The 13,383-nt window shown below is 48.4% G+C and overlaps 1 protein-coding gene across 1 annotated transcript in view; it reads right to left on the bottom strand.

The window, feature by feature from the left end:
* Positions 1–5,855: 5,855 nt before the first annotated feature.
* The window catches only part of LHFPL4 (LHFPL tetraspan subfamily member 4), a 31,422-nt gene continuing 23,894 nt past the window's right edge, over positions 5,856–13,383 (bottom strand). Inside the window, exons 3-4 of the mRNA XM_086366584.1 lie at positions 12,591–12,827; positions 5,856–9,348 (exon numbers count right to left, since the gene is read on the bottom strand). Of these exons, the coding sequence (XP_086222710.1) occupies positions 9,248–9,348; positions 12,591–12,827 (338 nt within the window). The 3' untranslated portion in view covers positions 5,856–9,247. The remainder of the gene's footprint in view (positions 9,349–12,590; positions 12,828–13,383) is intronic.

Raw genomic sequence — 13,383 nt, 5'->3', positions numbered from 1 at the left:
TCCGGAAAGGCTACATACTGTGTGATTCCAATGATAATGCAAAATTGTAGAAACAGTAACAAAACCAGCAGTTGAAGAGACAGGAGGATGAATGGGCAGAACACAGTATTTTTACAGTGGTGAGACTATTTTGTATAATACTGTAATGAGAGAGACTTGTAATTTTCCATTTGCCCAAATCCACAGAATGTGACTCTAAGGTAAACTATGGACTTTATGGTGTGTCAGTGTAGGTCCATCAGTTGTAACATGTCCCATTTGATGGTGGTTGTGGATAATGGGGGTGTCTGTGCATATGTGGGGCAGAGAGAATATGGGAAATCTCTACCTTCTGACTTTTGTTGTGAACTTAAAATTGCTCTAAAAAAGTCTCTTTTTTCCTTAAGTGACAAAGACCAGGGGAAAAAAAGACACGTAAAATAGATGTTTCCAAAGACAGACAAAACAATACCAAAAGTTATAATTTGAGAAAACTTTTCCTGAAATATTTCAAACCACAAATTGAAAGAATATATTGCATACCTTGTAAATTCAACCCAGGATTCAAACCCAATATCAAAACATCCTAAAATTGTTGGCATTAAAAGAAGAAGCAAAAATGAAAACCTTGGTAGATATCCAGCCCTCCTAACAAAGTTATTTCTAATGGAAGAATGTTAAGCTCTATCAGGCTTCCTGACAGCAACACTTTATGGCAAGAGAGAATGATACATTTAAAATACTCAGACTATGAACCAAAAGTTTCATACCAACTATGTTATAGAACTTGGGGAGCTTTTTTCCTGTTAATTCTCTTTCGTAGGAATCTGTTAGAAACAGCTGATTGAGGTGACCGTTTTAAACTGTCTGGAGAAACATCAGCAGAAAGTCTGATAGTTAATTATATGCAGTTAGAACTAAGAATGAATGCAGAATGTAAGGTGAAACTGCAACAGCAGCTGGTGTATGTGTAAATTAGTTGTAAATACAGTGCAACTACAAAGAAATAGGAAAGAATATGGTTTTACATATTCTTGTAATGGTGGTTACATTGATGGTATTATATCTGATGGCTTTAATGTGAGATAAATGAATCCAGTCATGAGAACCAGAGTTCACTTAGAGATAAAAAGTTAACAGATGTTAGGCCAAAACCTTCCGTGTATCAGTATTAACTTGATGTATTTTGTCACAGATAGATTAGATTGATAGATCCCATATCTACATATATATGTGTCTGTCTTAACTCTGTCAACTGGCAAGGCTTCTTAGAGAAATGGCAGATTTTAGTCTGAGGGAGGAAATGTACCAGGACCACCCTGGAACATCTTATCATATCAGAAAGTGAAAGTTGCTCATTCATGTCCCACTGTTTGCAACCCAGTGGAGTATACAGTCTGTGGAATTCTCCAGGCCAGAAAACTGGAGTGGGTAACCTGTCCCTTCTCCAGGAGATCTTCCCAACCCAGGGATTGAACCCAGGTCTCCTGCATTGCAGGCGGATTCTTTATCAGCTGAGCTACCAGGGAAGCCCCTCAAGGGAGCAATGACACTATCAAAGATGATTTACGTTTAAAGAGGCTTCTGCTGACCAATGATACAACATTTTGAGCATTAGTTATGATAAATGTGTCAGAATCAAATACATTTAAATCCATGAGTTCATAATGGTAACAAAACACAAATAATTGTTCATCTTGGGAGAATGTTAGGAAAGCAACTCTTTCTGAAAACTAGAAAAGGAAAGAATTCAGCAGTCTTGCCTTTCCTATACAACTGTATAGGCTAGATCGAAAATGAGGATGTTTTTCTTTATAGAAGCTTTCCCACAAATAAGAGGATGATCGAATTGGAGCATCACTATTTTTCAACCCCTAATTACACAAAAGCAATTAGACAGTATCTTGATGAAGAAAACAACTATGAAGCAGTCATTAAAATGTGCAAACACACACTTGAATGTGAATAAGCATCTAGATCCAATTTGCTGGAAATACAGAGAACAGAGGAAACTCGTTTAACTGAACCACAAGAATAGAGCCAGCAAACTCCCAGCTACAGAACTCTACATAACAAATGGTCCAGTTTCTTCAACACATTGCAAGGAGGGATAAAAAGAAACCAAGTGGTAAAGACATATCCAAAGAATAGTCAAAACTAAACCATTGTTTGAAGATGCTCTCTTGGATGAAGACATTACAAAAGTTGGGAAGTGATTACTCTAAAACTCCAGGCAGTGGTTACCCTTAGGAGAGAAGGAAGGGGATAGTGTTTGGGAGCGCTTGAAAGGCTTCTGGGGTGGTTAGCAAGAGTCTCTTTGGTTATGGTTAGAAGATTATGTATAATAGTTCATCTACCTGTACATTTGTTTTATACTGCAACATGTCTAACAAAACAAGGAGCAGAATCTTATATAGCCACAATAAACAGGCAAACAGCCCTGCAAAGGTCATTTGAACCCAGGGCCTCTGTCTGACTTATTTGCATATTTCTAGAGCCTAGAGCAGTACCTGACTAGAACAGGCATTCGACCTATGTTTGGTTGAATGAGTAGATGAATCTGAAGAAGCCGCCAACCACTCAGGTTGAATTTCGATACCTAGGTGAGCTTTCCAGCACCTCCAGATCTGTACGGGTGCCAGCGTATGCCATCACCAGTCCTGCCCTGCCTCAGGAGATTTGAAAGGGTTTTAAACTAGAGCTCTGTTGTAAACTTGGAGTCTGGCAAGCTCTGCAGGCTTCACGCTCCTTAGTCACTTCGCATGATGACAGCTCTCCGTGCCACCTGGCTGCCCAGTGCTTCTGCTTTGACAGCGCACCATCCTTCTGTCTTTCTCTGTCCCGCCCTTCTCTAGTCTTTTCCTGCAGTGCTGTTTTCTATGATAGACAAACCCTTAGCTCCTCCATATTGTGTCTTGACCTTAACTGAATGTGGTCCTCTCCTTAGGACACCCTCTCCTTTGAGATCTTTGACATGGAGGCTGCTCATTTCTCATACCCTATCACATGGAGGCTCTCCCTCAGTGTTTCCAGACAAAATACATCTTGTACCTTCTATTAAAAATCTGTATTTCTTCTGCTGCTCACGCACGGGTTATTGTGCTTTCATCCCTCTTCCTGCTGTGGTCTTAACCATCCAAACTCTGATTCTTTAATACTTGGAGCAACTTTGGCCTGTCTCCTGCCCCTACATTTCTGCCATTATTGTCACCATTGGGGGTGGACATCCTAGCCAGGGTACCTCGCATCTCAAAATCTTTTTCAAGAATTACCCAGACTATTCAGGTCAAATACCCAACTTTCTGATTAGCTACAGTCTCCTAACCTTGCAGCTGCTTTGTGTAAACTTCAGTGCTTTCATTTCTCCATTTTCTGCATCAGTCTGCCCCACTGCAGTCTCTCCTTTTCCCATATCCAGCCTTGATCTGTTGGTGGATCTCTGAGTCGCCTTACCTTGCACTTGCCTTTCAGTCTATAGTCTACCTTCTGTGCCTGCCCTCCTATCTGTTGGTGCCACCACAAATTCAGTCACCTGTCAGTCCTTCTATTGATCCTTTTTTATCCTTTGACAGCTTCATTAGCAACTGTTCTAAAGTTTGATAATTCTTACTCATTCCCTTCACTTTCAGTAGACAGTCTTGCCTCCTGCTTCACTGAAGAACTGGATGCCATCAGGCATGCATGCGTGCGTGCATGTTAAGTTGCTTCAGTCATGTCTGACTCTGTGACCCTATGAATTGTAGCCTGCCAGGCTCCTCTGTCCGTGGGATTCCCCAGGCAAGAGTACTGGAGCAGGTTGCCATCAAGAGCTCCCTAAACCTTGTACTTAAGCCCTGTACTCTACCCCACAAAAGAGTCTTCCTCTCTTCCGTTAGTCATCCTCTCTTTATCTTTAAACTCTTAGCAGCCGTGACCTACAAACACTCAGAACTGTTCCATGTTGAAAAGAGATTCCATAGTCTCCTCTGGATCACATGCTGATCCTTGTCCACTGCTGGTTCACTATACTTCATAGTTCCTGAAAAAATTCCACTGATGTCCCCTTCTTATCCACACTTCTACGGTGATCCTCAGTCACCTGCCGTTCTCTCCCTGAACAGACCTCAATTCGATTCTACTCTCACTCCTCTGGACATGCTTTTATCAAATTCAACAGTGGACTCTTTGTCCCCAAATCTAAGGGACCCGTTTTTAAGTCCCTAAGTCTGGACCTCTCCACTACATTTGACCAGTTGAACTTCCCCTTGAATTCTAAATCCTTGGTTTCCCTAACACCACATTCTCATCATTCTCGTCAAAGTTCTGACTCTTCCTGGATGTCCATTCCTCTGACCATTATACATTAGTGTTTGCCAGCATTTTGCAACTCAGTTCTCTCTTCACACAACACAGCCACCCTGAATAAGCTCGCCTGTGCTTCACTTGTCTCTGTTACCTGCATGCTCAGGTTTCTGGCCCAGATCTTTCTCTTGAGCCCCCAAAGCCATGTCAGTTAGCTGACTACTGGACAGTCCATCAGGATGTCCCACATGTATGTCTCAAATTGATTATCTCATCCCTTGCTATACTGGCAATTTTTCCCTTTCCCCTCAAACAAAAAATTTAACTCTCCTCATTGCCACTTAATCCCTTACCACCACCACCATCACCCCTGTCAGTAAGTATAATTCAGATTCCTAAATGTTAAATTCTTTACCTCTCTCAAAACCACTGCCACCACCTTGCTTCAGGCCAGACTTCTGCTTTCCTTTTTATTAAATTTTCCCCAACTAACTCAGCCCCCATAACACCACAAGAAGAGGGATCTATCTGAAATGCATATCTAATTGTGTCCTTTTTCTGCTTAAAATCCTTCCCTGTTGCTCTTAGGTCTGAACTGCTGTAAACAGTCCCAGCTTTGTCATCATCTGGCCTTTGCTGATCTCTCCAGATGAATCTCTGACCCTCCCTACCTCACACTTTGCAGTTCAGCATTATTAAATTGCTCTTCTCCACAGGTTCAATTCTGTTTCTCATCTCAGCCTTTTTCCCCCAGCTGCCTTCTTTCATGAATGGCTTTCCTGGCTCCTGCCTACTTACCTCCTGTTCATTCTACAGTAAGACCATCCATCCCCTGTTCTACCCACCCCACCTAAAGCCATGTAACGTATCCCTTTACCCACAGTACCCTGCACCAGGCAGATTTCACATTATTGTTACATGTTAATATCCCCAACCAGACCATTAAGACAGAGGCTCTGATTTTCTTTTTCAAGTTCTAAGCAGATAACTGTGTGCTCAAAATGTGTTGAATGAAGGCTCAATTCCCAAATGCAAAAGTTATAGTCAATAGAGCTGCCATCTGGGCCACGTTACTATGTGTAAGACACTGGAACACAATTCACAGGCATTCCCTCATCTGTTCCAAGTTCCCTGAGAGCGCTGTCATCATCCCCATTTACTCAGTGGGGATTTAGAGGTGAAAGGACTTGCCCACAGCAACTCAGGAGGAAACGGTGGAGCCTTGTGTTCCAGCCCATGCAATCAGGAGCTGGCAAAGATGGCCAACTATTCTCTCTCCTGGAAATAACTCCAGTTTTAGTTGTTAACAGACTACATTTCAGTTAGGTGTGTGGTGTGACTCAGTCCTGTGGGATCTCAGGAAGTCTCCTTAAAATGAAATGTGGACCAAAGTGACAAGTCCAAACAAGGCCATGAGGTGTCCTTGAAGATGAAAGCCAGGGTTGAAGACGGTGCTGAGTTCTGTGTCAGTCGTGGTCCAGCTACCTTCATGTAAAGTCTGTTAATACACGGCTATACCTGGTACAAAGGGTCAGGTTGAATCGCACCCCTCTTAATCCCCTGGGGGCCAACTCAGAGAAGGAGAAGCTAGCATGGGTGATATAAAGTGTGTCTTTATTTGAACATCATTCCACCTGCACTGAAGCTCAAATCCAGCAGCAGCAGAAGGGGTCAGGACCAAAATCAGTGTTACCAAATTGGACGATGAACAGCGAGGACACATTCAGACAGAACTTACTAATGGTTGTAGACAACACCAAGCTATCCTAATGACACACAGCACGGGCCCTCTGCTGGTCAGAGCTCAGGGGAGGACTGTGGCTCCCTGTTCCCTTCTCAGGAAACTCCAGTCCCACCTGAAGGCTAGCCCTGAGCCAGGCAGGGGCCTGCGGAAGTTTCTCGTGCCAGGAATATCCCAGCTTCTCCAAAGAGAGGGTTTTTTGGTTTCCCTCAGTTCACACTGGGAGCTGCAGAAGGGTGAGTCCCCTGTGCCCAAGCAGGAACCTCAACAGGCAGCCAGGCAGGAATTTTTCCCCACACAGCCTTCTCTAAAAGCTCCCAACTTCTTGGCTATAACAGGCCTGAAAAAGATCTTGAACCTACCCATGGTACTGATCCCCAAAGAGGAAAGTGCTCACATCCTGAGACCTGGAAGGACTTGAGCAAGCAGTGCTCTGAACCCCCTTGAGGTTGGAGCTGCCTTGGCCTCTCCTGAGAGTCCTGCATCAGGCAGAGGAATCCCTTTCTGGTCCAGGCATGGCGAGGGGAGGAGTGCCTCAGTGGACCGCTCACCCCCAGCTCAGCCTCTTTCAGCTGGGAACAGGCGATCTCCTCTGCTTCCGCCTCCTCCCAAAGGCTTAAGCCAAGTTGCCGGGTATGAGTGAGGTGAAACACAAACGTCCTCGCTGTGGTGGCTTCCTGGCCCCGGAGAGCCATCTAGGTCCTGGCTCGCTGCCGCTTTAGCCTCACCAGGGGCCTTGCTGAAGCACCTCCTTCCTGCTCTGCTCCCACCTCTGCTGAAGCCTCTGGGACAGGACTTTGGTTTGGTACCCACTCCAGCCTCCTTCCCTTCCCTAAGGTACCCTGGTGTTCCTTCAGTCCCACCAACACTCTCCTAACCCCAGGCTCCTGGGTGCATTGCCCACTGCCCCTCAGTCAGGGCAGCAGGGGGCTGGGCGGATGGTGACAGGGAAACCGTCCAACCACTCCAAAGGAAACCACCCCCTTCTCTACCACTAACCCACTCCAGTGGCGCTAACCTGCTGGGCAATCACCTAGATGCAATTCCTTCCCAACAGGGTGGGGCATGGCTGCCTGGGCCCCACCTCTGCCTCTTAGGAGCTAGGTCCCAAGCTTCCTGCCAGCAGCGCACAGGGGTTTGTGGCTCCCGCGGGTGGCAGCGGCTCCCCATTCCCCATTGCCCTCCCCTTCCTTTCTTCCCCAGCACCTGGCCCCCTGCAACTCACCTCTTCCTCTGCCTCCTTACCATTCCTGTGCCTGCCTTGTCTCTGGTCACTCTTTCTGTATTTTGTAATACCTCGTTCAATCTCCTTCTCATAGCTCCATCCCTCCCTCTTCTCCCAATCTGTGTGCCGCCTCCTCTTTCCCCTGTGTCTGTCTTCCCATTTCTAATCACTTGTTCCTGTTCCCTCCTCCTGATGGCTTCCAACATCGGGCTTTGGTTAGGATCTTGAAGGAACTCACTTCTGCCCCCCCCCCACCCAAGCTCCCCCCACCCTCTCACTCAGCGCGGGACCCTGGGGGGAGCAGGAGGAGGGGCACAGTGCAGGGGCCCGAGCATGGGGGAAGGGGGAGGGGGGGGTGTTTGCCCAGGAGGAGGGAATAGAGAGGGCAGGGATCAGGACTGAGCACGTTCCAGGTTTCAGGAATCCTCCCAGAACCGAGCATCTGATTCCAGTTAGGGTCCAGCTGGGGGACTCGGGCAGAGGATTTCTAGGGTCTCTTGGCAGCCCTAACTCTGAGGTCCAGGTCCAGGGAAAATGAACACAGGTTGTGAACACATGGCACTCGCTGCTTTCCTCTCTCCTTCAGCTGAGGCCGACATGACATGGTGACCACGTGCTTCCCCACTGAGCCTGCAGGGGCCTCCCGCTGCCCCTCCACAGTGGGCCAGGCAGCAGGTACCTGAAGACAGAAGTAGGCACACAAGATGAAGCTAACCAGCCACCCAACAGGGGGCTGGAGGGGGCCATCCACACCCCAGGCCAGATGGCTCTACCACCAGGACCCCCAGGCAGTGACGGGAGGTCAGACACACCTGCAGTCTCTATCCTGTGCTCCCAGGGGCAGGGGAGAGAAAGAAGACCCTTCATCTACCCCCAACACACGCGCGCGCGCGCACACACACACACACACACATTCACTCATGCCTCGGCTCCAAGCGTGCCCACTGGGTTTGAGACCGTGGGCAAACCACAAGGTGAGAGGTGGGCAGGGAGAAAGAAGAGGTGGGGACAGGGTTACAAGGCCTGGGGATGGGGACAGGGGGTACCCTGTTCAGAGGTGACCTGCAAGTTCAAGTTATGCAGAAAAGTATCAAAGAGGCAAGACAGTCTCTGCCCTTGGCAGAAGGGGTGGGGGGGACAACATGAGATGGGGCAGAGGGGTGAGGCGTCCCCTAATTCCCCACTCATGGGCCCCTCCCCCAACCCCTAACCCTGACAACAGGGCCAAGAAGTCTATGCTGTACAAAACAGGCCAGGGTCAAGGTCCAGTCCCTGGTGAGCCGTCCACGCAGGGAGGAGACGGCCAGCCCCAGGCTGAGCCACTTTCAGCCCCAGCCTGCAGCAGCCACGTGCCACCAAGACAGGAGTCAGCGCAGCCTCCAGAGCGGCCCGTCTTGGCTCAGAGTCCACGCTGACAGGGCCTCAGTCAGCAGCAGACTTGGAGGCCCTGTGCTTTCTCCCTTGGTGCAGCTCGGATTCCTTCAGGAGAGCTAGAAGCAGGCTGGAGCAGAGGGGCCTCGGGGAGGCCGGTGGTGCCTGGAGCTCTGCAAGGAGATGATGGAACCGTTGTTGGCAAAAAAGAAAAAAGGTAGGAAAGAGTCCAGTCTGCCCTGGAGCAGTATCTTGAATAGTTTCTGCAGGAGGTGGGGACCAGAGGAGGCGAGGATGGAGCCAGGCCGCAGCCCCCGACTCGGGGAGCCTGGTGGGGAGCCACAGCTCCTCTTTCCCCAGACTCAGCAGGGCCCCAGCCAGGCTGAGAGGAGGAGGTGGCCAGGGGCTGGGGGCCAGCTCCCTTAGGTCAGCTGAAGGAAGTGCAGACCCCCAGGGTCTGCAGGGCCTCTCCCCTCCCCCAGGCTGCATGTCAGGCCCAACCTCTCTTCAAAGCCCAGAGTTCGCAGGCAGATAGCAGGTGAGGTCAGTCCAAGATCGGGGTCTTCCCTCGGAGCGTGAATGGAGGGATGAGAGGGCAGGAGACAGGACAAGCTGAGGGCAGATCAACTCCTGGGCTGTGATTCCGGCCTTCAGGGTCCCTGTGTGTGAGCAACAGGACACGGGAGGACTCCCCATCCGGAGACATCACCCCCTGGCCGCAACACAGAGCTTACTGTAGAGCCCACAAAATCTAAGAGAAACAGAGAATTGGAGAAAGTCAGAGGCCGCCCGGCACTGGGGCTCCCTCAGCCTCTCTTCAGGGCAGAGCTGGGTGGAGGGGTGAGCTGCACAGGTTCTGAAATGCCACCAGGCCTGATGAGCTGGGAGGCCTTGAGCCAGCTCATTCAACCTGAGCCCCAATTTCCTCATCTGTACAACGGACATAATAGCCTACTTCTTCAGAGTGATTCTGAGGGGTCAAAAGACATAAATGATGCCTGCCGAGGACTCTCAGTTCAATTCAGTCGCTCAGTCGTATCCGACTCTTTGTGACCACATGAACTGCAGCACGCCAGGCTCTGCACATAGTACATGGTGAAAATGCCAGCACGGCAGAGCTTAATTTTGTTCCAGAGGGCTTTGGCTCAGAACTGAGCTGTGAAGCTCACTCACCTTGAGTGCCCAGTGAGGGAAGGAAATCCCCAAATGCTGAAGGAAGGCAAACGGGCTCCCTTATGTCATTTTTAGGGCGCTTTGGGGAAGGAGGAGAGGACCCTGAGTGGGACCCACATGGCCAAACCCCCTCCAAAAGGCCATATGTCTGTCTTTGTACTGCACTTCTGGAAGCGGCCACCAGAGGGCAGGCTCCGACCTCACACGAAGACCATAGAAAGCACCAGGCGTCTGTGACTCCAGAGACAGGAGGCTCAGAGGCTCAGGAGGGCTCTGAAAGGGGGCCTGCCAGCAGGGAAGAACTTGGCCTTCGGACTTGGACCTGGGCTCAAATCCTGGCTCCACCAGTTAGGTGACCTCAGGTAAGTTACTGGACCTCTCCAGACCTCGGCCATCCCACTTATAAAATGGTCACGGTGCCTGCCTAATGGGAAGCTGTGACAAGTGACAGCTCTCACTGAGCTTTCACCACCTGCCCCTTCATAGGCATAATTTTGCTTCATTGCCGGACAGCCCTGTAAGGTGGCACCTTTCTCAACACCGTCGTTTTTTTTTTTTTTTTTTTCTTTTTAGTTTTATTGAGATATAGCTGACATACAGCACTGTATAAGTTGGAGGTGTACAGCATAATGATTTGACTTATATACTGTGAAAGTATTAGCAACCAATTTAATTTTTTTCTAATTTACTAAATGCTTAATATATGGTAACCTTCATTTAAAACACATTAAATTTACATAACCTACATTACGTGAAATAGGCTACAAAATCCTCAGTATTTTTTGGCATTCTGAAATTTTTACACAAACCACAGCTGGGGAAGTGCTGATGATTAGACAAAATCTGCTCTTTCTTCTTTCTCTTACTCTAATAGTCACCTCTAAGACATGTTAGACTGGAGGCTGAGTCTTCCCTATCATGGGGAGGGGATCACTCTCCTCAGAGCAGGAAACCTCATGGAGAACAGGGATTGGGACATGAGTCAGTATCACTCAGATTCCTCTAAGATGAGAAACGTCTGACTTGTAGAAGGAAGCTTCTCAGAAGGATGAAATGAAAAGGTTGTTCTGAACCTGGAGGGCCTCCCCTCATCCCTGGTCTCATCTCATGAAGACAATTCTGAGGGGTTCTTCTGGGCAGGTGGGATGAGTTGGGTAGAGTCTGGGGAGTCAAAGCCTAGCACCAGGGCAAGTGTTCCTGTGGTCATCTGGTGTGCCTGCTTGTATCCAGGTCCCATTATACTGAGAAGAGGACGGACACCTCCACAGATCAGGTCTCTGAGTATCCTCAGGGGATAAAAAGGACCTGAGTCTTACTCTCTTTTGTCCACCGTTTTCATTTAGGTACTGCAGGAAACAGGCTCAAAGAGGTAAAGTCATTTCTTAGCTCATCCTACTTCGAACACAAACAATTTGCCATCATGGCCCAGGTGTATTCACACCACAATACTAGACTACCTCCTGGCAAATGAGCTAATAACCATCACTATCATTATGCCCATTTTATAGACGAGAGACTCAGATGAACGTAATTAAAGGTAAGTGCTGAGCATAGATCCAGCATCTGCCAGCAGTTCAAGGAAGGTTGAGACTAAGAAAACGGTGAAATCCGATTTCTCAAGGCAGAAAACAGGCACCCAGACAGGCAGAGTGTCCCCGCCTTCTCCAGGGGCAGTGTGGGCCCCTGGGTCAGAGGCTGGATCTTCCTTTAGAAAACAATCTGGAATTATCATTACAATTTTGAGTGTGCAATTCCACTTCAGGGAAAGACGCTGAGAAAACAGAAAACAAAGACCAGGACGGTCATTCTTGTAATGACCTTCCCAGTAACAGAAAAAAGAAAGAAAAAACAGGGAGCCTCCCTAACAGCCCCTACAAGGAGAATGGTTAAGAACCTACAATTCTGTCATCTTACGTAACACTAAGCATTCCATAAAATGACAAAGGTCTTAAAGATGTGCTCTAGAACTGAGCACCAAGGGCAATCTGAGGAGGGATCTGTTTCCATGATGCCTCTCCTGTATCAACATGACACGACCATGGATTTCATAAAGGGATGTACATAGATACATAGGTAAGCATCTGATAACAGTGGTTAAGCCTCTGGCCTTGGTGGTGTCAATTTCTTCTTTATATTAATGTTACCTGATACATATGGAGGTTTATGTGTACTGTACTAGGTATAAAGCATACTGTACCAAACATCTGTAGGCTCACCATGCAGGAACTTAACTCACCAATAATGTGTACCCATCCACCTGTCCCCCACCTCACATCCTTGCCTCTCTGCTTCCATTCCGACCACAGAGAACCACCATCCTACCTTCTGTATTGATCATTTGGGTTTTTTGGTTTGTTTGTTTTTAAATACAATATTAAACTGTATTTAGTGTAGTGTTACTTAGTTTTTAGCTTTAAAAAATTATCACTCTGTCATCTTCTGGAATTTGAGTCCCCCTGCCTCAATACTGTGTTTCTAGGATGTAGCCATTCATTGTTAAAACTGGCATTCATTCATTTCCACACGTGTAAACAATCCCGTGATGTGACTACATCACCATGTATTTATCCATCCTCCAAGCTGCTTTTAGTTGCTTGCGATTTTGAAACTGCTGCCAAGAGCATTTATGCACATTTCTCCTGGGTTTATACTCATGGTAGGGTTTGCTGGGTCAGGCCCCTGCAAATGTTTAGATTGAGGGATAACCTCAAACTGTCTCCAAGGCAGTCGGCCTCTCTGTAAGGGCTCCTACTTGGGCTTCCCTTGACTCGGAAGGTGTCCCGCCCCACCCGGCAGCCGCCGCCAAGCACGCCCACTCGCCTTTGTTCTCCTGCTTGAGCTCTTCCTGCAGCAGGTCAGTTTGCCGGTTCCCCAGCACGAAGGCAAGGAAGGAGAGGATGAGGGCGTTGAGGATGCCGATGATGGCCAGGATGTACGCCCAGCGCACCGAACAGTCCCCCAGGGAGTACTTCCCAGTCTTGGCCCCGCACATGTCTCGGATCGTCTCGGCGTCCCAGCCGTCGGGGAAGATCATGCAGCCCAACACGAGGCACAGAGCTGAGGGGGCGCCGGGCCGAGCCCACCGCCAGGTCAGGAAGCAAGAGAGAAGGGGTTGATTACTTCCCAGAGCCTGAGGACCACCAAAAGCCCCCCGTAGGCTGGGACCCCGCACCCCGACTCCACCCATCAACCCAGGAGCTTATTAATCTCTCACCGACCTAGAAACTAGACTCTAGGAGGGCCTCATGCCTGGTGAGCAGAAACGCAAGGCCTTTGCCTGCCCCATCAGATCAACAACCCCTCCAGGAAGCCCTCCTGGAGACAGGGGAAAATAGCAAACCAGGGTCACCTCCTTCATCTCCCTTTAGTATCTTGGCACATCGCTCCCTCATCCTCGTCATTCTTTATTTTCTATTTCTGTCATTTACTCAACAAATTTTTATTGAGTGCCATTTTCCAGGCTCAGTAGGCCACCTCCAGGCTGGGATCTCCCCCTCCTGGCAATGAGAGTTTTTGACTGTGTTTGCTGGAGTGACATTGCCCTTTTAGTGTCTGACAGTCTGACAGAGACTGCATCACTGTGTCTGAGACGCAAAGGCTCCCAAAGGCTCAG

The sequence above is a fragment of the Bos grunniens genome, chromosome 22 (genome assembly GCF_055505025.1).
Source record: "Bos grunniens cultivar Pamir isolate PY7600 chromosome 22, Bosgru_T2T1.0, whole genome shotgun sequence".
Classification (NCBI taxonomy): Eukaryota; Metazoa; Chordata; class Mammalia; order Artiodactyla; family Bovidae; genus Bos; species Bos grunniens.
Note: the sequence above shows the minus strand (reverse complement) of the source record. Positions and strands in the feature narration are given on the sequence as shown.